Here is a 27183-nt window from a genome sequence, read left to right on the forward strand (position 1 = left end):
GAATTTAGGCAAAGTTGAGACCGTGGCATGCTCCGTTTCCTAATAAAATTAATTAAAAGAGTGAAAATCGTAAAACAAAAACTATACCAGTATGCTAGCCATATGAAAAGGAAAATAAGTGCGTCTTAAATCTGGACTTGAAAGTCTCTACAAAATCTGACTGTTTTATTGATGCGGGGAGATCATTCCACAGAACAGGGGCACGATAGGAGAAAGCTCTGTGACCCACAGACTTCTTATTCACCCTAGGAACACAAAGTAGTCCTGCACCCTGAGAACGCACAGCCTGGGCTGGTATGTAAGGTTTAATTAGGTCAGCTAGGTAGGGAGGTGCCAGCCCGTGAACAATTTTATAGACTAGTAGCAGAACCTTAAAATCTGATCACACTGGGACAGGAAGCCAGTGAAGGGATGCCAAAATGAGTGTAATGTGGTTGAACTTTCTGCTTCATGTCAAAAATCTGACTGCAGCATTTTGAACCAATTGGAGAATCCTAATGCTGGACTGCGGTAAACCAGAAAATAGAACATTGCAGTAGTCCAATCTAGAAGAGATAAACGCATGGATCAGGGTCTCAGCATCAGCCATAGACAGGATGGGACGAATCTTCGCTATATTTCGCAGGTGGAAGAAAGCAGTCTTCATAATATTTCTAATGTGGAGGTCAAAGGACAATGTAGGATCAAAAATTACCCCAAGGTTCCTCACTTTGCCAGTGTGATGTATGACACACGAGCCTAAACTGAGTGTTAACTGGTCAAATTGATGCCAATGTCTCAATGGACCAAGAACCATCATTTCAGTCTTAAGAGTTTAAAAGTAGGAAGTTTCTAGACATCTAACTTCTCACTGATGCAAGGCAATCTTCTAAAAATTTTATGTGAATGAGATTACCAGGAGTTATCGGAATGTATAATTGAGTATCATCAACATAGCAGTGAAAGGTATTCCCAACATGCTGAAAAACATGGTGATGCTGATCATAAAAATATGCATGTGAAGGCTTTGATCGCCACCAAACTTCACAGAAAGGTACATAATCACATGAATTACATGTTCTATATTATTGTAAACCGATCTTACCTTTAAAAGCAAATGTTTGATGTAATTTTTCAATTAAATTTTTCATGGAATTTCCTAACTTGTACTTGTCACAGGATGCGAGGGTGGGTGGGTGGTTTCATCTACATCATCAAGTAGGGGGGGATTCCCGATTGTCAAAAAATAAATGCATGTTATATTTCAATAGAAGGGATCGCTGTTGTTATTTCCTCCGCCTTTCTTGCACATGCGCACACAGACGGTCGGCAGAAAACTCCAGACTCCAAGCAGATGCAGTGAGAAAACGCACAGGAAGATGACTTCAGACTACGTGTCAACTCTTAATCCCGAAGATCGAAAGCGATATTGTGAGGAATTAAATATTGGAGACAACGACCTTGAAGGATTTCAAATTTTTAGAGGCGTACAATTATTTTATCAGTCATCACGTGAGGGATCGCTGTTATCAGCCTGTTGCTGCAGACACTGATGTCTGTCTGAGCTCTTTCTGCTGTCTGGTTCCATCTCTGTGGGCCGAGTGCAGCAACGTGAGGTGCTTTGAGGTTGAGGAACTTTTTAAATGCGGTGCAAAAAAAGACAATCCCACAGAGTCCGACTCTGTCAGGCTACAGTTCACCTGTGTTACAGTGTCATTAAATGCAATTCTGCATGTGTGCAAGGTTGAAAAAAAATGGAGAAAAAAACAATGAGCCAAAGGTTTCTCTTTGCCCCCCCCCCCCCAAAAAAAACAAAACACACACCACAATGAGGCGGCCGCTTTAATTATGTACACCCGCACATTGATTACATACACCTGTGTGGATCACACGACTTCCCAAAAATAAAATAAAAAACAAAAAGATCCACAAACACAAAATCCTTCCCCACACGCGCGCGTGCGTGTATTCATACATTTATACATTTGAACAACCTGAAAACCACCAGACCAGCTAAACCTGAAAAATGGGTTCCTGGACAGTCGCCTCTCTTCATTTTTCCGTGGCTTACAGTCATTTTGATGCCGGTGAGTCCAACTTTACACTTTGTGTTTGTCTGTTTGTCTGCAAAATCTCTCTTTTGCGCGTGCTAAACTGTGTTTGATTTCAAAGTGGACTGAAAATCAAATCATTAGTTTGCAGCCCTCATAATAACTTCAGTCACAGCTTATCGCCTAAATGTGGAGCTGCACATTGAACCCCCCCCCCCCCCCCCCCCCCCCAAAAAAAGAAAAAAAAAATACAGACAGTGACATTTTCTTTTTAATGTGATGAGTTTGAACACTGGGTGAGCTCATGTGATCCCATCTACCACCTGTACTGGACACAATTCTGACCCAAACCGCTTCTGATCCTTGCAAAGTGAAAATCTTTCAAACGGACTGTCGTCCATCTGGATGTGATGTGTTTTTTTATGTACAGCGCTAATCTGTCAGTGTGTGATGGATCACCGTGTGCACGGTTTGAACAGTGACATCTTTAAATATTACGCAGAGTCAGTGGCTGCATAAGAGCTTTCTGCCCATCGTTGCTTTCATTAAAGAGAGTGGCGACATGGCGAGTCAAAAAAAAAAAAAAAAAAAAAAATCAGTCAAATTACTTATGGTGCCATCTTGGGTTCAAAATAGCATTCGCTGTTAATGTGTCTGCATGTAAATCCAGCTATTTTATTTATTTGCTGAAAATGGCGGGTTGTTGTGCATTTGGATGCACCAATAAACACAGCAAGGGCTTCAACATGTACAGATTCCCTTCAGATCCGAACAGAAGAAAAATTTGGGAAAATAAAGTCAGCCGTGTGGGATGGAAGTCGACGTCTGTCAAAGCGTTTAGAGGTAAATTTATTGTTCAGTCCCATGTACAGTAAAACTTACCTAAACCGTCGTCGTCGTCGTATAAACCAGACATTTGCAGTCACTGGACAACAAAAAAGTCCCAAAGTTTTTGTATTGTTTTCCATGTAATAAACATCGTATGTAACTGATTTTGTACAGCGGATTTTTCACTCACATTCGATAAAATGTCCCGTCCGATTGCAACGTATTTCCATTAAACCCCTCGCATGTGGGACCAGAGACATTTACATGATTAAAAGTCTGACCGTTTATTTTTTTCACACCGTGCTCAGACTCAGAGCTGCAGCCTGATGTGCACCTGTTAAATCCTCAGACACCACAAAATGCTCTGATTTCACACTTTGCTGCTTTCAATCCTTCACCTCTCATCATATTTTAATAGTTGTTACAATGCGCACGCAGGTAACATTTTGATAATGGATCAAATACATTTTGCAGAAAAATTCAGAGTAAATTTTGACCTGGTCATTAATGAGGCACAGATCCCGATTCAGGATTCCTGTAGATGTTCAGTGCCTCCTCATTTAACTAATCTGTTACATACATATGGCTCACATCGGATAAATGTCCCGTCCGATCGCAATGTATTTCCATTAAAAACCCCCATCAGTCTGGACGTGCAGAGGTACAAATTGAAGTTCAGCTCTGACACTTGCCGAATTGAGGAAAGTGGGAGAGAAAGAAATGCGGCCGCCATCTTGGAGCGGTCACCATGGTGATTCTATCACAAGGCACAGTGAAGGTTTGATTTTATAATCTTATTTCCTTTTTTAATCTTTCTAACATAATATGAGCAAAATACCAAGTGTTCTAATACTTTTGGAGGGCACTGTATCCTAAGCTTATGATGAGTGCAAAATGAGTGTGGTATTATTATTGTTTAAGAATGTTTAATTTTCACTGTTGCTGCACTTTGTGTGAAATCATAGTCATATCTTATATCATATCATAATTTGCCCATATTGTAGGCAAAAAAGGAAAATGCTTTAAAAGGTGGGGGGCCTGGGTGGGCATGGCTTCGCTCGTCATGTCCACGACATATACATATACTCAACAAAAATATAAACGCAACACTTTTGGTTTTGCTCCCATTTTGTATGAGATGAACTCAAAGATCTAAAACTTTTTCCACATACACAATATCACCATTTCCCTCAAATATTGTTCACAAACCAGTCTAAATCTGTGATAGTGAGCACTTCTCCTTTGCTGAGATAATCCATCCCACCTCACAGGTGTGCCATATCGAGATGCTGATTAGACACCATGATTAGTGCACAGGTGTGCCTTAGACTGCCCACAATAAAAGGCCACTCTGAAAGGTGCAGTTTTATCACACAGCACAATTCCACAGATGTCGCAAGATTTGAGGGAGCGTGCAATTGGCATGCTGACAGCAGGAATGTCAACCAGAGCTGTTGCTCGTGTATTGAATGTTCATTTCTCTACCATAAGCCGTCTCCAAAGGTGTTTCAGAGAATTTGGCAGTACATCCAACCAGCCTCACAACCGCAGACCACGTGTAACCACACCAGCCCAGGACCTCCACATCCAGCATGTTCACCTCCAAGATCGTCTGAGACCAGCCACTCGGATAGCTGCTGAAACAATCGGTTTGCATAACCAAAGAATTTCTGCACAAACTGTCAGAAACCGTCTCAGGGAAGCTCATCTGCATGCTCGTCGTCCTCATCGGGGTCTCGACCTGACTCCAGTTCGTCGTCATAACCGACTTGAGTGGGCAAATGCTCACATTCGCTGGCGTTTGGCACGTTGGAGAGGTGTTCTCTTCACGGATGAATCCCGGTTCACACTGTTCAGGGCAGATGGCAGACAGCGTGTGTGAGTCGTGTGGGTGAGCGATTTTCTGATGTCAATGTTGTGGATCGAGTGGCCCATGGTGGCGGTGGGGTTATGGTATGGGCAGGTGTCTGTTATGGACGAAGAACACAGGTGCATTTTATTGATGGCATTTTGAATGCACAGAGATACCGTGACGAGATCCTGAGGCCCATTGTTGTGCCATACATCCAAGAACATCACCTCATGTTGCAGCAGGATAATGCACGGCCCCATGTTGCAAGGATCTGTACACAATTCTGGGAAGCTGAAAATGTCCCAGTTCTTGCATGGCCGGCATACACACTAGACATGTTACCCATTGAGCATGTTTGGGATGCTCTGGACCGGCGTATACGACAGTGTGTACTAGTTCCTGCCAAGATCCAGCAACTTCGCACAGCCATTGAAGAGGAGTGGACCAACATTCCACAGGCCACGATTGACAACCTGATCAACTCTATGCGAAGGAGATGTGTTGCACTGCATGAGGCAAATGGTGGTCACACCAGATACTGACTGGTATCCCCCCCAATAAAACAAAACTGCACCTTTCAGAGTGGCCTTTTATTGTGGACAGTCTAAGGCACACCTGTGCACTAATCATGGTGTCTAATCAGCATCTTGGTATGGCACACCTGTGAGGTGCGATGGATCATCTCAGCAAAGGAGAAGTGCTCATTATCACAGATGTAGACTGGTTTGTGAACAATATTTGAGGGACATGGTGATATTGTGTATGTGGAAAAAGTTTTAGATCTTTGAGTTCATCTCATACAAAATGGGAGCAAAACCAAAAGTGTTGCGTTTATATTTTTGTTGAGTGTATTAAAGCATAATCCAGAGATGGAGAACTGTAAAACTGTCATGCACCTCATTGCATGACACAGAGTTACAGAGCAGCAGCTGCATAAATCAGGCTTTAAATTAATTAAATAAATCATCATCAATTGTAAATTTATGTAAATTTGATAGCTTAACTATTTTTATATTTATTTTGATAGTATATGTACCTGGATGTGTTGCTGTATGTGGTTAAAAAATAAAAAATAAAAAAGCTGAAAACATTAAAGATCCATTCAGTAGTTCAGCCCAGTTGAACTAAGTCGCAAGATGGCGGCTCCGTAAGACGTCTGCACTCGAGCTCCACAGGAAAATTCAAATTTTAAGCCAATTAAAAGGTCTTTTTTCCATCGAAAAAATACACTACGTACTCTTTTTGCCATCATGCCTAAACCTGATACCAAGAGGAAGGAGCGTGAATCGTCCTCTGTAACCCATATGGAGATTCACAACTATGCTAGCTCCTCAGCTAACATGGAAGCGCTCATGGAAGTGGGAGATTTCGTGCTCACTCCGCTGCCGGCCTCTCCGCTTCATTCTCCGGTCTCCAAGAAAGGCAAGCCCGTGGTCGACGGCGAGGACCCAAACGGTATTGTAGCCAAACTTTCTGCCCTCATCAACTCCTGAGCTGATTCACTGGAGAAAATGGTCACTATGAAAATTGAGGGGCTCAAGAAAACTATTGACTTTGTGTTGGAGGAGGTGAAAGATATGAAAACCAAGTTAAAGGAGGTTGACGCTCAACCCAAAATGGAGGAAAATCGTGTGAAGAGCTGTGAAACCCACATCGCTGAGCTTGAACGTTACTCTCGTAGATGAAACCTGAGGTTGGCTGGAGTCCCTGAAAATGACGTGGAGAATATTAAAGCCAAGGTTATTGACATCTGTCAGAAACTGGTTGCTAATGAGAACATAAAAGTGGCTGAGGGCATTGATATAGTGCATGGGCTGGGGAAACGGAACCACATGAAGAGATCACCGCGAAACGTCATTATCAGGTTTCTGTCTCGCTCCCTGAGAGATACGGTGTGGAGAGCTGCTAGAAACTCCACCTTCCTGAGAAACAACCTCCTGCGCTTCGCTGAAGATCTCACCACCGAAGACCGAGAGAAACGTCGCATTCTTTGGCCAAAGGTACAAGAGGCTCGCGCACAACAGAAAGTGGCTTATTTCGTCGCTGGACGTGCCTTTGTCAATGGAGCTGAAATCTTCCCACCCTCTGCACCATGATCACCTCGGCTGACTTCAGGTCAGAGAAGACCCCCTGACCACCCTGTCTCCTTTGGAAATGGTTTCTTCATCTTCAGGGAGTCAACATTGGCTCTTCTCTCTTTGTTATAAATAGTGTTCTGAAATGCCATTTGGTATGCAATTACTTTTTTGGTTTAGTTGGTTATTGCTTCAATTGGTGGAGCTAGAGTTCAATTCAGTCTTTATACAGTCAAGACCTTCTACTGTCTTTGTAATCGTTCTCTGTTGAGAATTTGTTCCTTTTTGTATGTCTCTTTCATTTCTTACATTCAATGCCAGGGGTCTAAGAAACAAACTGAAGCATAAAGCTGTTTTTTTGTTTATTAAGAAATTTAAATGTGATTTTTATTTTATACAGGAGTCCCACAGTACTAAAGAAGATTTGTCCTTGTGGAAAAGTCAGTGGGGTAAGGAATTATGGGCAGCACATGGTTCTGAGAAAACGGCTGGTGTCTTATTACTTATAGGCCAATTTGATGGAAAAGTCTTGAGCTGTTATTGTGACCCCATAGGGCACTTAATTATTATGGTTTTGTCGATCTCTCACTGTATAGCGATTTTAACTAATATTTATGGCTATAACTTTCATTCTGACAACCGAAAGCTTTTTGAACAATGGGATGAAAAAATATCATTTTGGTTAGCTAAATATTCTGACGCTTACTTAATATTTGGTGGTGACTTCAATGTTGTATATGACAATAACTTAGATCGTTATCCGGGTAGTGTGAACATTTCTAACAGTTATTTATCCAATTTTACATATAAATTTGATGTTGTGGATGTCTTTAGGAATAAATCCCCTGCACTAAAATCATTTACTTGGAGCACAAAAGACCTATCTAAAATGTCTTGTATTGACTATTGGTTGGTTTCTAATAAGATTAATCATAAGAATTGAAATGTGGTTATTCACACAGCACCTTTCTTGGATCACAAAATTGTGAGCCTTGAGTTGAGGCTTCTGCCTAAAATTAACATCCCCAGAGCTATATGTTGGAAGATCAATAACAGCCTTTTGTCACATGTCACTGTTCCTCAAACTATTAGAAGTCTTATTTCCTCACACTGGCATGACGCATGTAAAAACAATTATTTCGGTCCTTCCTGGGAATTACTGAAATACGACATTGGAAAGTTTATGAGATCTTACAGTAGTAACCTAGCAAAGCTCAGAAGACAAGAAGAAGATGATCTCTGCTCTCAGATTGCATCTTTATCTAATATGAATTGTGAGAATATGTCTGAGGATGAGGTACTCCACCTTGTGGATTGCCAAAATAAACTTGATGACATTTATAAAAGAAAAGCTCATGGTGTGTTTGTCAGATCACGAGCGAGATGGTTAGAGGAGGGTGAGCAATGCTCTTCTTACTTTTTTGGTTTAGAAAAATCAAAACTTATCAGTACCTTAGACTCAATCAAAAATAACAATGAAATTGTAACTGATTTCCAATCTGTAGCTTCTTTTTGTTCGGATTTTTACAACAATCTCTACTCGTCTAGCTATTCTGATAAAAAAAAAAAAAAGTCAGTTTTTGAATTCTATTACCAACTGTAAAATTATCTCTGAAGCTGATAAGAATTTTTGTGATTCATATTTATCCCTTAAGGAAGCGCAAGAAGCTATAAGGTGTCTAAAAAAATAATAAGTCCCTGGCAGTGACGGATTATCAAGTGAATTTTATAAGACTTTTGAAAATGAACTCTCCCACTTTATTCTAAAAACTCTTTCTGAAAGCACTGCGCAAGGCAAAATGCCAACTACCCTTACACAAGGCATTATTACCCTTATCAAAAAGTCTAATAAGGATCATCTGTTTATTGAGAACTGGCGACCAATTTGTTTACTTAATAATGATTACAAAATATAATTTTGGCAAACAGAACAAAAAACTATCTACAATTACTGATGAATCATAGTTGGGATTTATGTCCCACAGACACATAACGAACAATATACGGCTTGTTTTGGACATGCTTGACTATTCTGACCTTATAAATGAAGACAGTTTTATCATGTTCTTGGATTTCTATAAGACATTTGACACTTTGGAACACAGGTGCATTTTCCAAACCTTGGAGAAATTTGGTTTTGGTCATTTCTTTGTGAAATCAATTCAAACATTTTTTGCTAACGCAAACTGTTGTCTTAAACTTAAATATGGGACTACTCTGAGATTTCAACTGGCCAGGGGAGTGCGCCAGGGGTGTCCAGTTTTTCCGTATCTTTTCTTGATTGCAGCGCAAATTCTTGCAACTTACATCTCAGACAGTAACATTCGCGGCATCTCAATCGCTGATAGAGAAGTTAGTATTAGTCAGGTGGCTGATGACACCACTCTGTTCTTGCGTGACTGACCAAATTCCTATCACTGTAAGTCTCATAAAGAATTTCTCTGAAGCCTCAGGCCTTAACCTTAACGTAAATAAATGTGAGCTCCATCCCATTAAGTGCTGTTGTCAATCGTCTTTTTACTCTATTCCTGTCAAGTCTCAAGTAACCTACATTGGAGTTATTATCTCCAAAAACATAGATGAAAGATACAATCTGAACTGTGATCCTGTCATTGATAAAACCAAAAAGAAACTGAATCATTGGCTTCAAAGAGACTTATCTTTAAGAGGTAGAATTCTGTTATCTAAAGCAGAGGGTATTTCTAGATTGACCTATGCAGCTCCCTCTTTGAACGTCAATGCTTCAAAGTGTAAAATCATTGATAAATTGCTCTATAGATTTGTTTGGAAAAACAAGACCCATTTTATAAAAGACAGTGTGCTAAAGAATTCTTTAGACTCTGGAGGTTTAAACTTTTTAGATTTCACCTCCTTAAACTACACTTTTAAAATTAATTGGCTCAAAAAGTTCTTCTTAAATCCCAATTCCATGTGGAATTTCATTCCAAATTTTATTTTCTCAAAAATAGGTGGTCTCCCATTTCTTTTAAAATCACACTACAAAATTGACAAATTACCCATAAAATTGGCCAATTTTCATAAACAAATGCTTCTAGCCTGGTCACTGTTGTATAAACACTCATTCTCTCCCCACACTTTTCAAATTTGGAACAACAGTAATATACTGTCAAATCAAATCAATTTTATTTATACAGCGCCAAATCACAACAACAGTTGCCCCAAGGCGCTTTATATTGCAAGGCAAAAGCCATACAATAATTACAGAAAAACCCCAACGGTCAAAACGACCCCCTATGAGCAAGCACTTGGCGACAGTGGGAAAGAAAAACTCCCTTTTAACAGGAAGAAACCTCCAGCAGAACCAGGCTCAGGGAGGGGCAGTCTTCTGCTGGGACTGGTTGGGGCTAAGGGGAGAGAATCAAGAAAAAGACATGCTGTGGAAGACAGCAGAGATCAATCACTAATGATTAAATGCAGAGTGGTGCATACAGAGCAAAAAACGAAAGAAACACTGTCTCCCTGATCCGAATTGGGAGCTGGTTCCACAGGAGAGGAGCCTGAAAGCTGAAGGCTCTGCCTCCCATTCTACTCTTAAAAACCCTAGGAACTACAAGTAAGCCTGCAGTCTGAGAGCGAAGCGCTCGATTGGGGTGATATGGTACTAAGAGGTCCCTAAGATAAGATGGGACCTGATTATTCAAAACCTTATAAGTAAGAAGAAGAATTTTAAATTCTATTCAAGAATTAACAGGAAGCCAATGAAGAGAGGCCAATATGGGTGAAATATGCTCTCTCCTTCTAGTCCCCGTCAGTACTCTAGCTGCAGCATTTTGAATTAACTGAAGGCTTTTCAGGGAACTTTTAGGACAACCTGACAATAATGAATTACAATAGTCCAGCGTAGAGGAAATAAATGCATGAATTAGTTTTTCACCATCACTCTGTGACAAGACCTTTCTAATTTTAGAGATATTGCGCACATGTAAAAAAGCAGTCCTACATATTTGCTTAATATGCGCATTGAAGGACATATCCTGATCAAAAATGACTCAAGATTTCTCACAGTATTATTAGAGGTCAGGGTAATGCCATCCAGAGTAAGGATCTGGTTAGACACCATGTTTCTAAGATTTGTGGGGCCAAGTACAATAACTTCAGTTTTATCTGAATTTAAAAGCAGGAAATTAGAGGTCATCCATGTCTTTATGTCTGTAAGACATTCCTGCAGTTTAACTAATTGGTGTGTGTCCTCTGGCTTCGTGGATAGATAAAGCTGGGTATCATCTGCGTAACAATGAAAATTTAAGCAATGCTTTCTAGTAATACTGCCTAAGGGAAGCATGTATAAAGTGAATAAAATTGGTCCTAGCACAGAACCTTGTGGAACTCCATAATTAACCTTAGTCTGTGAAGAAGACTCCCCATTTACATGAACAAATTGTAATCTATTAGATAAATATGATTCAAACCATCACAGCGCAGTGCCTTTAATACCTATGGCATGCTCTAATCTCTGTAATAAAATTTTATGGTCAACAGTATCAAAAGCAGCACTGAGGTCTAACAGGACAAGCACAGAGATGAGTCCACTGTCTGAGGCCATAAGAACATCATTTGTAACCTTCACTAATGCTGTTTCTGTACTATGATGAATTCTGAAACCTGACTGAAACTCTTCAAATAGACCATTCCTCTGCAGATGATCAGTTAGCTGTTTTACAACTACCCTTTCAAGAATTTTTGAGAGAAAAGGAAGGTTGGAGATTGGCCTATAATTAGCTAAGATAGCTGCGTCAAGTGATGGCTTTTTAAGTAATGGTTTAATTACTGCCACCTTAAAAGCCTGTGGTACATAGCCAACTAATAAAGATAGATTGATCATATTTAAGATCGAAGCATTAATTAATGGTAGGGCTTCCTTGAGCAGCCTGGTAGGCATGGAGTCTAATAGACATGTTGATGGTTTGGAGGAAGTGACTAATGAAAATAACTCAGACAGAACAATCGGAGAGAAAGAGTCTAACCAAATACCAGCATTACTGAAAGCAGCCAAAGATAACGATATGTCTTTGGGATGGTTATGAATAATTTTTTCTCTAATAGTTAAAATTTTATTAGCAAAGAAGTCATGAAGTCATTACTAGTTAAAGTTAAAGGAAAACCCGGCTCAATAGAGCTCTGACTCTGTCAGTCTGGCTACAGTGCTGAAAAGAAAGCTGGGGTTGTTCTTATTTTCTTCAATTAGTGATGAGTAGTAAGATGTCCTAGCTTTACAGAGGGCTTTTTTATAGAGCCACAGACTCTTTTTCCAGGCTAAGTGAAGATCTTCTAAATTAGTGAGACGCCATTTCCTCTCCAATTTAGGGATTATCTGCTTTAAGCTGCGAGTTTGTGAGTTACACCACAGAGTCAGGCACTTCTGATTTAAGGCTCTCTTTTTCAGAGGAGCTACAGCATCCAAAGTTGTGCTCAGTGAGGATGTAAAACTATTGACGAGATAATCTATCTCACTCACAAAGTTTAGGTAGCTACTCTGCACTGTGTTGGTATATGGCATTGGAGAACATAAAGAAGGAATCATATCCTTAAACCTAGTTACTGTTGTGTGGGCCGCTGAAGAGGAGGTACTGCTGGCCCACTACCACCAGAGGGCGCCCTGCTTGGAGTGCGGGCTCCAAGCACGAGAGGGCGCCAGACCCAGAGGAGGTGACAGCTGTCACTCATTACTCCAGCTGTCACTCATCTACACCACCATATAAGCCGGACTGCAACTCCACCTCCCCGCCGAGAAATCGACTACCAGTACTAAGGTAATTTTCTCTGCTGACTTATACGTTGAATAGTAATCTGAACTTCTGTTGCAGCCGTTTTCCTGGTGCTTTCCTTGTCTGGAGGATTGGCGTTTGGTGTGACAGTGACGGCTTCACCTCGCACCCCGTCCCAGATAAGTGGTTGATCAGGAGCTGCACGAGTGTGTGTGATTTGGAGGTGGAGGTGCTCCCTCCTAACGGTGTCTGGACTGTTAATTACTGAGTGTGCGGACTCACACTCACACATCATCTTTCTGTTTTCTGCCAGCAGTACCAGGGTCGACAGCCGAAGACAGAGGCCACCTGGGGACTCGGGACTTGGCGGCTCCGGTGTTCTTCAGGCCGTTGGTGGTGGAGGCCGTGTGGGACGCGGCTTCTCTCTCGTCGGGCGTCTTCTATCTTCGAGCCTGCCCACACGTCACCTGGTGTTTATTGACTGTGAACATTAAGACACGTTTCGTTGTGTAATATCACAACATTAAATTGTTACCTTTTGGCTTACTTATTGTCCGTTCATTTGCGCCCCCTGTTGTGGGTCCGTGCTACGACACCTTCCCAACAGTTACAGCGCTTTCCGGAAGACTTCTACTGTAATGAAACTTATTCCCCACTGCTAGGTAGTCCATTAAAGTAAATGTAAATGTTATTAAGAAATGATCAGACAGAAGGGGGTTTTCAGGGAATACTGTTAAGTCTTCAATTTCCATACCATAAGTCAGAACAAGATCTAAAGTATGATTAAAGTGGTGGGTGGACTCATTTACATTTTGAGCAAAGCCAATTGAGTCTAATAATAGATTAAATGCAGTGTTGAGGCTGTCATTCTCAGCATCTATGTGGATGTTAAAATCACCCACTATAATTATCTTATCTGAGCTAAGCACTAAGTCAGACAAAAGGTCTGAAAATTCACAGAGAAACTCACAGTAACGACCAGGTGGACGATAGATAACAACAAATAAAACTGGTTTTTGGGACTTTCAATTTGGATGGACAAGACTAAGAGTCAAGCTTTCAAATGAATTAAAGCTCTGTCTGGGTTTTTGATTAATTAATAAGCGGGAGTGGAAGATTGCTGCTAATCCTCCCCCTCGGCCCGTGCTACGAGCATTCTGACAGTTAGTGTGACTCAGGGGTGTTGACTCATTTAAACTAACATAATCATCCTGCTGTAACCAGGTTTCTGTAAGGCAGAATAAATCAATATGTTGATCAATTATTATATCATCTACTAACAGGGACTTAGAAGAGAGAGATCTAATGTTTAATAGACACCATTTAACTGTTTTAGTCTGTGGTGGAGTTGAAGGTGCTATATTATTTTTTCTTTTTGAATTTTTATGCTTAAATAGATTTTTACTGGTTATTGTTGGTCTGGGAGCAGGCACCGTCTCTATGGGGATGGGGTATTGGGGGGATGGCAGGGGGAGAGAAGCTGCAGAGAGGTGTGTAAGACTACAACTCTGCTTCCTGGTCCCAACCCTGGATAGTCACGGTTTGGAGGGTTTAATAAAATTGGCCAGATTTCTAGAAATGAGAGTTGCTCCATCCAAAGTGGGTTGGATGCCGTCTCTCCTAACAAGACCAGGTTTTCCCCAGAAGCTTTGCCAATTATCTATGAAGCCCACCTCATTTTTTGGACACCACTCAGACTATACTGTATAAAAACAAATCTCTATTTTTCCTTAACTGGTACAATAACATTTTTGTTTGGCAACTTTTCAATAGTCAGGGGCTTCTGATGTCTTACTCTGAATTTTTATCATCCTACAAGATTCCAGTTACCTCAAAGGAATACGCTATTTTTATGAATGCAATCCCCCAAGGTGTATTGATGCTGTTTAAGGGAGGGGTGCTATCTTCTGTGAGGCCCCCTGATTTGCCAATTTTTGAATCATCTCTGGGCAAAATATGTTTTTTTCCAGCCCTTCCATGAGAAACAAAAAAAAATTAGATTGTTATTCCAGAAAAACATTGCTACTATTCCTTATGTTATTCATTATTGGAAGCAGTTTGTGCCTGATATTACGTAACTGGACTACTGTATGGACTTTATCTCATAAATACTTTATTACAAAGTTCGAGATGTGTGCTTCAAACTTCTCCACAGATGCTACCCTGCAAAAATGTCTCTTCACAAGGACATAGACTGCAGGTGCTCTTTTTGTTCTCAGGCCAATAAAACTGTCATCCATCTCTTTTGGACATGCCCTCTAACTGTGGCATTTTGGAAAGATGTCATTCACTTTATACAGTCTAATATTCTTGGTAACTTCTATCTATTGTACTCTGATGTGCTCTTTGGCTTCTATAATGTATGTAACTCTAAAAAAAGAATTTTATCTTATAAATTTCTTAATTATATTTGCTAAATTGCATATTCATAAATGTAAATTTTCAGGAAAAAAACCCCTGTTCAAACTCTACTTGCTTGAATTACAACATTACAAAGTCTCAATTCAGCCATCATCAAACCCCAAAGCTGTGAAGACTCTTGATACTCTAAATTATTTTAAGTGCTGACAGGTTATCTTTTTTATATTTATTTATTTTATGTTTTTCTTTATTCATTGACCCCTGGCATACCTTTGTACTTTGTGTAATTGTTTATCTTTAATCTTTAAAAAAAAGGCACTGTGTTGCGCAACTTCTCATTCAAAAAAAAAAAAAGTTTCAAATGTAAAGAAAGTGTGAAGTGAAAACGAACAATTTTGATCACAAAATGTTGACATTTTATCCATAAGGTTCTTTTTTTATTTTTCGTGTATATCTCCTTGACCTTGTGTTTTGGTCATTTGTTACCTCTGCCAAGGAGTGTTTGTTTGTTGTCTGTCTGTCAGCAGGATAACTCAAAAAGCTTTGAACGAATTTTGATGAAATTTTGTGGAGTGGTTGGAAATGACAAGAGGAACAAGTGATTAAATTTTAGTGGTGATCCGGATCCAGGAATTTTTTTAAAGGATTCTTTACCATTGCGGGATAGGGGGAATTTTGACATTCTAGTTTCTAACTCCACAAAAACAAGGCAGAAAGGCTTGAAAAAATTAGGGTGTAACATAGTCAAATGTTCTATCAAACAACAAAGTTTGGCGATGATCGGATCCAGATTCGGTGATCCAGAATATGCAAAAATATAGGGAAAATAGAAAATGTGTCAGTGTGAGGTGACAAATGAAGCTAGAGATGCACAACTAACACCAAATTGTAGCTGAATCTGTACTGATTCGGTAAGGTGTCATCAGATTTGATGTAGCTTCAAATGTTATGGAGCTAGATCCAGAAGAAAACCGCCATTACTGAAAAATCGTTTTTATACAATAACTTTTGAACTAATAAAGACATAAAAGTGATTCCAAGTTCTAGTGGTATGTTTTCATGGTCAAGGATGTCAAATATAAAGGAAAGAAAAGTGTATGTGTCATAGTTTTGGTTGTAACACTGAATTGTTGAATAGATCACTGTGCCAAGGAGGGAATCTCTTTAGCGTCAGTGACCCTATGGCCTTGTTTAGAGAAGTGTTTCATAAATGTTAAAAAATTCATATATTTGCAGTTTAGTTGAATAATAAACTGAATTTTGTCTCTTATTTGTTTTTGTCTATAAGCACATGCAATATCAATATCAGTGCTCAGATGACAGTAGCTTCTGGGAAAGGTGCAAGTTGCAATAAACTGTGATGCCAAGCGCTAATGATACATGCTATCCAGTCACAGCAGATGAAACTTTTTTTTTTTTACTACTGAGCAAACATCATTGTTAAACTTTTTTAGGTTCAATGATTCCACGGCGTGTAGATGTTATGGCGTCAGTGACCCCATGGCCTTGGCGGAGGTTTGCACTCTCTGAATGCTTCTAGTTTGTTATTATATTTGTTGAAATAACGTTTTGGTTGGGAAAAAAAAATCTAAAATGCACTCAAGTCTAAATATGAGATATTTTTAGTTTTTCTGGTTAGAGAGCTTTTTAAGCCCCTCATAATTCTCATATAGCTTGGTATGGATTTATTTGTGTCATTTTAATGTAAAACAAATGAAAAAGAAAAACTACTAGCACTGTGCTAACAGGCTATGGACCAAAAAACACTAGCTCCTGTTAAATTACAACCTCAACGCCCACTGGCGTTACACAGTTACCAGCCATTAATTAGACTAACAACCACGAGCTAATAATGGTTAATAAAGTTACCTTAGACTCCAGGAAAAGGCTGCACATGAAACTGTCACACTGGCTTTACTTCCAAAACTAACCCGGTATTTTTCTTCTTCTGCTTCTTCTTCTTCTTCTTCTTCTTTGTGGCATACCCGCTGCTGTATTACAGACTGCCATCTTCAGGATGTGCTTATTGAATTCTCCACTCCAACGGCCAGTGAAAGTTCTCGTTTCCTGCAGGAAATGTACTTTAAAACGATTTCTCTTTCGATAAGATTAACCTGAAATTGTACGATAATTGTTGTACACAGGGGCTATCTGTTCCCATGTTATAAACTTGACTTTTTTTTTTTTTTAAATATTTGTGAATGTAAACACAACCAAAAAACAAAACAAAACAACAAAAACCTTCCAATCTGTTGATTTCAGTTTGATCCCAAATTTTATTTCATATATTGCTCTCATCGCTTATAATTAAACAATTAATATGTTTGTTTTCACTATATATCCTCACTCATTATTAATTTTGTGCCGGTATGGCATGGATTTATTGGGTAAAATTGAATACATATAAAATACATAGTTATATTTACTTTAAATGTGGCCGCCATTTAAAGATCAAGATGACAACTAAAGCGATCAATAAATAGCAAAATACAAAAATAAAGTAATCATTAAATAAATATGTAAACTATAAAATCATTTTTTCTTTTTGAAATAAGCCTATCACTTTAAATAAACACGGTATAAAATCAACAACAACAACAAAAACAGAAAAATGTGTTGACTGCGAAGACTGGAGAAACGTAAGAGAAAGTTCGGTACTCTGTAGGAAAAGTTAAAAAATGGGTTATTAACTCCTGTTTGAATTGATTCTGTAATTTGCACCATTAAAACGATTTTACTCGAGTTTATATATTTTTTATTCATTTTGGTTTCCTCTTTCTGAGGCTGTATTGTATTTGTCCTGTAGGGGGCAGCATTCGGCCAGTTTCTCTCCCTGGATATAAAATAAAGGAGTTGATGAGGGAAAAGAAAGAAAGAAAAGAAAGAAAGGAAACACACAAGGCGAACTTGTCATTTGTCCGGAGCTAACGTCATGGAAAAAGGAGCTTTGCATTGCAGCGAGTGATAATGAAACTCAGGAGCACCGGAGCGTGTTGATAACGTCACAAAGAAAGAGTTTTTGGGCGGGTTTTCGGTTTGTTTTCGGCCGGACGTGAGGATGAACCTGTTTACTTGGGAAACGCAGCAGTTTTGAGTGTGCGGGAATGTGGAGGAGCCTCGGCTTTTCTCCACGCCGCGCCGCTTTGTGTTGGAAATACTTTCACCAAAGTTCGTCTCTCGGCTCCGTGATGTGAACCGAGTGTCCCGCGAGCGGTTCTACGGTTCGGTTCCGGACGAGCGCACAGACCGTCGGTGCCTTCGCACAGGTTGTTAGATACTCTTCCACGGGAATTAATGTTTTATAACTCCTCTGCAGCCCACTTTTAAGAACTTTACTTCCAAATTTGACATATCATGATCAAACAGGCTGCTGAGGGTAGTTTGACTAATGGAGGTGTTCTAGGACTCTTTTGGTGGACCTCTGTTGTGTTTGTCATTTGCTGCTGCACACCTGATCCAACAGCTGTTATGTAAAAAGTTTTGTAGTTGAAGATCCACTGGAGTATCAAGATGTCAGTGAAGGCCAAAGCGATCTACACTTTCCAGAGCGAAAACAAAGAGGAGATCAGCATCCAGGAGAACGAGGAGCTGGTTATCTTTGACGAGAACTCTGTGGATGGTTGGTTTCAGGGGGAGAACAGCCGAGGGGAGAGGGGTCTGTTCCCTGCGTCCTATGTGGAAATTATTCGCCCTCGAACCAACTCCAACTTGACTGATTGCTCCATAAGCCCAGCAGGTTCTCTGGGAAATGACTTCTCCTATTTTCCCTCCACCCCAAACACCACATTTCACATGCAGCAGAGTTATGATGACGATGATGATGATGACGACTGGGATGACTGGGATGACAGATCCACAGTGGTGGAGGATGTGGATCCCAGTAAGAGCCCTGGCGCCAATGGACATGCACATCAGAGTCCACTGTCCAACAACCCCAATGTGCACTATCGCACCAAACCTTACATGGAGAGACAAGACAGTATCTCCAGCTCAAGGAAAGGAAGTATGGTGGGCAGGAACTTGAACCGATTCTCCAGCTTTGTCCGCTCAGGGGTAGAAGCGTTTGTGCTGGGTGATGTAGCCATGATGGCTAAGATAGCTGAATCATACACTATTGAGATGAGTCCTTTGGGGCCAAGATGGAAGGAGAATCCACATCCTTTCTCTTGCTCCATTGAAGATCCAACAAAACAGACAAAGTTTAAAGGCATCAAAACGTACATTTCGTACCGGGTCACGCCAAGCCACACAGGCCGTCCTGTTTACAGGCGCTACAAACACTTTGACTGGCTATACAACCGGTTACTGCATAAGTTCACTGTGATCTCTGTGCCTCACCTTCCTGAGAAACAGGCCACTGGGCGATTTGAGGAAGACTTCATCGAGAAGCGTAAGAGACGATTGATACTGTGGATGAACCATATGACTACTCACCCAGTTCTCTCACAATATGAAGGCTTTGAGCACTTTCTCATGTGTGCTGATGACAAGCAATGGAAACTGGGCAAGAGACGGGCAGAGAAGGATGAGATGGTGGGTGCCCATTTCATGCTAACCCTCCAGATTCCCAATGAGCACCAAGACCTTCAGGATGTAGAAGAGCGAGTTGATTCCTTCAAGACATTTGCAAAGAAAATGGATGATAGTGTCATGCAGCTCACACATGTTACCTCGGAGCTGGTGCGCAAGCACCTTGGTGGATTCAGAAAGGAGTTCCAACGGCTAGGGAATGCCTTTCAGTCTATCAGTCAGGCATTCATGCTGGACCCTCCCCATTCCTCAGAGGCTCTCAATCATGCCATCTCTCATACTGGCCGAACGTATGAGAACATTGGAGAGATGTTTGCAGAGCAACCTAAATATGACCTCTTCCATATGCTGGACAAACTCTCGCTCTACCAGGGCCTGCTCGCCAACTTCCCAGACATTATTCATCTTCAAAAAGGTAATAAATTCATGTGTGTTTGAGAGAGTTATCTGACATCTTTAGAAATGGATGCAAACTACAATAATGAGGTGTGACTTCAATGAAGTACCATGAATACTAGGAATGCCCTGATCTGAACACAAACACTGGTAACATTTTTTTTTATTAATCTGTAACGATTTTCACACCAATCAGTCTATGTTCTTTGGCCAGTTTCATAAACACTGTGTCCATAGAGCTTTAGCTACACCCGTATTCATTCAGTACTCAGTGCTAACGAACCAATGGCCTCGTGGTACGCACTTCATGGGCAAAACAATGCTGTGTTTCACTTTAAATATAGATGCTGGTACACTTCTGACCGACCAATGAGGTAGTGCTTCCTACACGAACACAGAAGTTTTTCCTCATCATCCCGTGTCATCTGCGTTTTCATCCCGCTAACTGGCATTGTAGGGGTGGGTGGTATAAACATATAGACATAGTTGGTATAAATTTGCTTCGGGTATGGATTTTGTTCATACCGGGTAACTGGTAGAGCAGGTTTCAATATCAGCCTGTGCTGGCAAATTATCTAGGAAACATGAGAGTGCGAACTGCTTTCTGTTTCAGTAAAAAAAAGAGACCAAACATTCAATACAGTCAAAACTATTCAATTTATTAATTCTATTAGCTCAACCAATAAGTAGCATCACTTTTTACCAAAAGTGGTGCAACTTTGACTTTCTGACCCTTGTACAAGTGGAAATTGACCATTGTCTTTTTTCTTTTTTTTTGCTGTTTTTACCCTGCAACCCATTAGATAGTCCAAACTACACCTTTTTGGAATCTTTATGATTGGATAAATGTTGTGGTATACTTTTCAATATGACTGGAGCATTTTTAAATTTTTTTGACCCCTTCCTGGCTATAGCTGCCATCCTGGGTGGCTATCATGCATTTTTGTGTCAGCCATAGAATACTGAGGCTGGATTGTGTTGTTTAGTTCCTTTAAGTGCTACTGATTAGTTAAAAATTGTCTACTGGCTTATAAACTAAAGTGGATGAACTAGGAGCACACTGTTTTTGAATATCATATTTAAAGGTGGGCAGCATGGCGGCTTAGAACAGTAAGACACCATGCTGCCCATAGCAAGAAGGCCGTGGGGTCGCTTCTCACCCGGGGCCTTTCTGTGTGGAGTTTGCATGTTCTCCCCATGTTTGTGTGGGTTCCCTCCGAGTGCTCCAGCTTCCTCCCACAGCCAAAAGACATGCATGTTAGGTGAATTGAAAACTTCAAATTGAGAATGGTTTTGTCTGTTTATATGTGGCCCTGCGACAGACTGGCATCCCGTCCAGGGTGTAGCCCGACTCACACCTTATGACTGCTGGGATATGGTCCAGCGGTATAAGGTCAACTTGTATCATCTACAAACTCATAGCACACCAACCTGTAGCACCTTGGGCAAGTCATAGCACTGTTCATTGATCATTGCTATAATACGGTGCTCCAGGTGCATTATTTTAAAAGCTGAAAGTCCTTACTGCAATTATTTTATCAGCGTCACATTTATTCACAAACAGCATTCACCCCAGCCATCTGTTGTCTCTTCAGCATTCTGTTCGCGACAAAAATATATCTCATTATTGATCCACCAAGGCCAAAAATGTATGTTTAATTACACTAACAACAACATGTCATTAACAAAAGCAATCAGAGATTTCTGACAACAGCCAAGGGTTGTGAAGGACTCGAAATAACAGATATGTGATTCACTTTGTGACCTGGACTTTACCTGGATCTGGATTCCACAACATATGCATTAATTGCATACTGATCCAGAATGGTCCGACTGCTCAAGATGTTGCAATCTGATATTTAATTCACAAGCTGAAACAAAATGGTGTCTTCCTGCTCTTGGTTTTACAACGTGATGTTTTATCCGTGAAGTAGTTTTGACGTGATCCTTAAAAGTCTACAAAGTGAAATCCTGATCCAGAATCCAGATCTGGATCACCTCCAAAATGTAACGGAGTCTTCCCAGGCCTAACACCAATGTGTGGTGAAAATTGGGGAAAACCCATTTAGTAGCTTTGACGTAATCCTTCAAAGCCTATATAAAGTGAAATCTTGGTCCAGAATCCAGATCCGAATCACCTCCAAAATTTAATGGAGTCTTCCATCACCTAATATCTATCTGTGGTGAAAATTTCATCAGCATCCGTGCAGTAGTTTTGACGTAATCTTGCTAACAGACAGACAAATAAACGCTTCTGATTTTATTACGTTCTTGGCAGATGTAATTATGAGCAGCTGAGGTTACAGCAGCAGGACTATGACATCATCATTTTACAAAAGTTCTGTACTTTCAGTGTCTTTGTGGTGTCGTGACCAAACCCGACTCATTTTGAAATATTTGCCAAAACCCAACCCGACCCGTTGACCAAGGTGTTACAAGTTGACTAAGCGGGTGCTACAGGTTGGTGTGCTACGAGTTGGTAGGTGATACAAGTTGAATACAAACCGCTCCTATCCCTCCCCCCCGGGGACCCTTAATTGAAGTAAGAGGTATAGAAAATGGATGGGTGGATGTTTAAAGGTGTGTACAAGCACTAGTACACATGTTGCATGTTCAAAGTGTCAACAAAGCTTTTGTATTGCTGACATTACTTCACAAATGCAGTCCAGAAATCTAACAGGAATGAAATGTATCTGTAACTGTTACTTGATATAGTATGCCCTGAGAATGCATTTGAAATTTATCAGTATTATAGGAACATAGTACCAAAGTAAACTGGCCTTACTGGAATTGAAGTAGGCTGTTTATTAATTTTTTAATGTGACATAAAATAACTGAGTGGCATTACTTTATGCAAAATTTAGTTCTGCTGTTTATTAATTTTTTAATGTGACATAAAATAACTGAGTGGCATTACTTTATGCAAAATTTAGTTCTGCAAGTTCAAGTTACATGTTACAGTTTTGATGAGACAAATGGTCTGGAGCTTTGTTTTCCAGTGTAATGTTACAGCTGAGGGCTGTGTTGTGAAAAGGAAACTTGAGTATCATTGGGATTGGCTCATTGGTTGGACAGTCAGAATAATTCATAATGATCATATTACATCAGAACACTAGTAGACAAGTTCCAGACTCTCATTGTTGTGATCCGTGTTTCATTGTTGTTATTGTCTTGTGTACATTGGCAGAAGAAATGGCATGACTGAAGATTACAATAGACTGGAAAGTTTAAAATAATACATCTTGGCTACTGATGCCATCACACAACTGGTCAGTAGGTACATGATGGTCACTCAACACCCAATTCTGACATTGCTGTCAAAGTGTGCAAAGTCAAAGATAAGTGTTTTGTGGGGTATTCTCCTTTTCTGTGTCATCTTTGGTGCTTGGATTCAATGGCCTTGGTCTCTATAGTTAGTTTTCCATTTATGACGATATATTTTAAGCCATGACGATATGAATAATTACGGGCGTGATTGCTTTGAGTGACAGCTGTGCTGCAGCAAAAGAAATTTAGTCTCCAGGACCCTACTAGCAGAGGTTGGTAGCTACTGTGGACCGATGGTGTCTGTCCTTTCTGAGCATTTTATTAAAAGTATCTGAGATAATGTAGCTTGCTGGATCATCAAACATGTCTGTGTTCCAGTGTTTCCATTGCAAATAAAAAAGTGAATAAATAACACAAATTATTGCTCACACGTAATAATAATAATAAAAATAATATTAATAATAATACTCACACTCGCTCATCTTCAACCGCTTAGTCCAATTAAAGCCAAGTTTACACATAGACGGTAAGAGCTCCCGGAAGCGTCCCGGAAGAGTTTTTGGCCGTCTTAAGGATCACATGCCGTTGTTAACACTGGCACTAGGGGGCGTGGCTTAGTTCCGGCTTTACCGGGAATCGTCGAAAAAATTATTCAACATGTCGAATAATTCCGGGAGCGCTCCCGGAGAATTTGCGTGACGACGGAGACAATGCGATCAACGGCGTTTGACACTTTTTAATCGCCGTTTCATCCTGCCCCTCCCTGTAGTGCTGCAGTTTACACCACCATAATTGGCGGCCGGCGTTGTATCCCTAATCGTTTTAACCGACGACAGATGAAGACAAAACGGCGGCGCTAGCGGACAGTACGCTGTTCTAAACGCCACCTCCCAGTTAAGGGTGTTCCAAATGGCCGATAGGCGGCGGTCAGTATAAAAACGCTAGCGCGCTGCATGCAGGCCTCTCACTCGCGGCCAGCTCCAGATATTTTTGCAGAGAAGCTCCAGTATGCCTCCTAAAAGAAAATTGGCAGCGGCAAGGACTTACCAAGAGGTCTGGTTCAGAAGCAGAGGGTAGCCCTGTGGTGGAGGGGGAAAGAAAGGAGAAGAAAAGGCTGAGGATGATCTCCCTCCCCCTGAAGTGACAGCTGCTTCAGCCTATTATACTCTGGGGGCGGTGCCTATATGCAAAAGTTCCTGGAGTAACGCAGGATTTACCTGAATAAATCCAGCGGTACACAGGGCATTATCGGCGGCAGCAGAACACCGCCGTTCTCACGCGCATCTTAATCTGCGATTGTAAAGGATAGAACGGGGTATTAACCCCCGTTGCCTGACGTGTGCCGGATGCTATGGTGTCAAAACGCCACTTTATTCGGCGGATTTAGCGGCATTTTATCCGCATATTTGCGGCTAGTACGGCTCTCAAAACGCCGGCGAAATGCTCCGCCCCTTTCCACCGCAAAAACAGCCGGAACTACCGCGAACTTCGGTCTACGTATTACCCGCCGACAAAACCGTCTATGTGTAACCTGGGCTTTAGGGTCGTGGGGGGCTGGAGCCCATCCCAGCAGTCGTGGAGTGCGAGGCAGGGTACACCCTGGACCGGATGCCAGTCTGTCGCCTAATAATAATTATCATTGTTTAATAGCTTTTGGATAGACATAGTAAAGTTGTCCTTCTGACTTTTGAAATTGCTCCTACGCCACTTTACACAGACCATGTGTCAGTTAAAGTTTGGTGGTGGTGTGAAAAGTTTAACTTCAGATATTCTCAGGGTGGAGGTGGAGTGTGTCTCTGAGGCTGTTTTGTCAAGGTGGATATAGACTTTCCATCTTTCCATCTCTTCCTTTATTTATGCCACAAACAAACAGCTGTTGCTTCAGGAAATGTAAAGTGTGTGACTGTTTTGGTGCATCTTCACCTCTCCAGATGTGGTCATATACCCAGCTAACACATAACATTTTTGTAACGTTATATATTGGTTATATTTCCATTATGGTTATCAGAAACGTTTCTAGATCATTTGCACTTAATGTCGTTACTTCCTTGTGTATGTTGACAAGTCATATTTATAATTGAGGTAAATTTGACAAATATATATTAATTCTAGTGTCACCGTCTTTCTTACCCCAATTCTTTCAATGACTAGACTGTGACTTTAGGTAACATTTCCTGAATGTTCTGGGAACCAAAAAGAAACTTTCATAAATATGTGAGGTCTAGTGTTCTCAAAACATTTGTGCTAATGTTATTGTCAAATGTTCTGGGAACCAAAAAGAAACTTTCCTTAAAAACATTCCCAGAATGTTAGGCTTAATTTCTCAGAATGTTTGCGCTAACGTTATTGTCAAACATTCTGGGAACCAAAAAGAAGCCTTCCTCTGAAACATTGAGAGAATTTTACTGCTAAAGTTCTGATAACATTTGTTAAACTTTCTTATAACATTTTGGAACTTTATTTTGGTTAGCTGGGTAGAGACCTTATTTTTGTATAATGTTTTGAGGAAGTGTTTGAGACTTTTGCATAGTATGAATGCCTAAATTGTTATTAAAGTTGTAATAATTGCAATTTAAAAGTTATAGCCTATATAGGAAGATGTCACATGATGTCGCAGGGGTGGTGGCCAAGTGTTTAATGTGTAGGTTTCAATGTGGAAGGTTCTTGGTTCAAACCTCACCCCTGCCACATTCCTCCATGTAATGTAGAGTTGTGTCAGGAATGGCATCCAGTGTAAAACTTGTACAAAATCAACTTGCAGACCCAACTTGCTGTGCCCTAATGAAAACAAGGGAGCAACCAAAGGGACATACCTTACTTTTATATCGTCCAAGCGTGAACATTAGACCTAACGTTCTAGGAACATTTGTGCTGCTAACTAACATTATTGTCAAACGTTCTGCGAACTAAAAAGAAACTTTCTTTAAAGACATTCCAAGAACTTTACAGCTAACATTCGGATAACATTGGCCAAAAGCTCTTGTAACGTTTTGGGAACGTTATTTTGTTAGCTGGGTAATTACTGTGACACAGGCTAGCAAGAAAATGTATGTTTATGAAGAGTCAGCTGCAAGAGAAGGTGGCCATGGGTGCTACAGCCGCTGAAACCTACTACAAGGATCAAACCACTTTTAACAGGCAAAATAGTCAGGTGATGCTTATTATTATAAAGAAGTAGTTCAGCCTGTTTGCCGTTATTGCTATTCACTGCAACGACAGACACGTGATGCTCTGAACAGCGATCATTGTTGGGAAGGTGTCGTAACACGGACCCACAACAGGGGGCGCAAGTGAACGGACAATGGATAAGAAAAGGAGTAACAATTTAATGTTGCGAAAGTACACAACGGAATACAAACAGAAATAACAGGTGCCAATTGTATACAAGAGGACAGTGGGCAGGCTCGAAGATAGGAGACCTCTGATGAACGAGGAGCCGGGGCCCACACCGCTTCCACCACCAACGGCCTGAAGAACACCGGAGCCGCCAAGTCCTGAATCCCCAGGTGGTCTCTGTCCTCCGTTGTCGGCCCTGGTACTGCTGGCAAAGAAGAAACAGAAGGAGGTGAGTGTGAGTCCTCACACCCAGCAACCTTTACACTCAAAGTCTCTGGGAGGGAAAACCTCCACCTCCAGATATGTTTCTTTCGTGCAGCTCCTGTTGGTCCCTCTTCTGGATCACCACAGGAATGCGGCTGCACACAGAACAAAGTTTAGACAATCGATAAGTCAGCAGAGAAATTACCTTTGTGGTAGATGATTTCTCGGCGAGGAGGTGGAGTTGTGATCCGCTTCTTGTAAGGAGGTTAATGAGAGACAGCTGGTGAGGTTGACAGGTGACAGCTGTCACTTCCAATAGCTCTGGCGCCCTCTCATGCTTGAAGCCCGCACTCCAAGCAGGGCGCCGACTGGTGGTGGTGGGCCAGCAGTACCTCCTCTTCAGCGGCCCACATAACAGGACCCCCCCCTCAACGGGCGCCTCCTGGCGCCCGACCAGGCTTGTCCGGGTGTCGGCGGTAGAAATCGACCAGAAGGGCCGGGTCCAGGATGAAGCTCCGTTTCACCCAGGAGCGTTCTTCGGGTCCATAACCCTCCCAGTCCACCAAGTACTGAAAACC

The 27183-nt window shown here is 41.0% G+C and overlaps 2 protein-coding genes across 3 annotated transcripts in view; one reads left to right on the forward strand and one right to left on the reverse strand.

Moving 5' to 3' along the window:
- snupn (snurportin 1) overlaps window positions 1-16863 on the reverse strand; it is a 41242-nt gene extending 24379 nt beyond the window's left edge. The window contains exon 1 of one of the 2 annotated variants that reach the window (XM_034175980.1): window positions 16742-16828. Coding sequence is in view for 1 of the 2 variants with exons in the window: in XM_034175979.1 (XP_034031870.1) it covers window positions 16742-16768 (27 nt within the window). In the remaining variant the exon portion in view is untranslated. Of the gene's footprint in view, window positions 1-16741 lie in introns of both variants that reach the window. The other variant, XM_034175979.1, reaches the window with a different exon arrangement.
- Window positions 16864-17749: 886 nt separating this feature from the next.
- snx33 (sorting nexin 33) overlaps window positions 17750-27183 on the forward strand; it is a 71451-nt gene continuing 62017 nt past the window's right edge. The window contains exon 1 of the mRNA XM_034175981.1: window positions 17750-19817. Within this exon, the coding sequence (XP_034031872.1) occupies window positions 18383-19817 (1435 nt within the window). The 5' untranslated portion in view covers window positions 17750-18382. The remainder of the gene's footprint in view (window positions 19818-27183) is intronic.

The sequence above is a fragment of the Thalassophryne amazonica genome, chromosome 8 (assembly GCF_902500255.1).
Source record: "Thalassophryne amazonica chromosome 8, fThaAma1.1, whole genome shotgun sequence".
In the NCBI taxonomy this organism is placed as follows: domain Eukaryota; kingdom Metazoa; phylum Chordata; class Actinopteri; order Batrachoidiformes; family Batrachoididae; genus Thalassophryne; species Thalassophryne amazonica.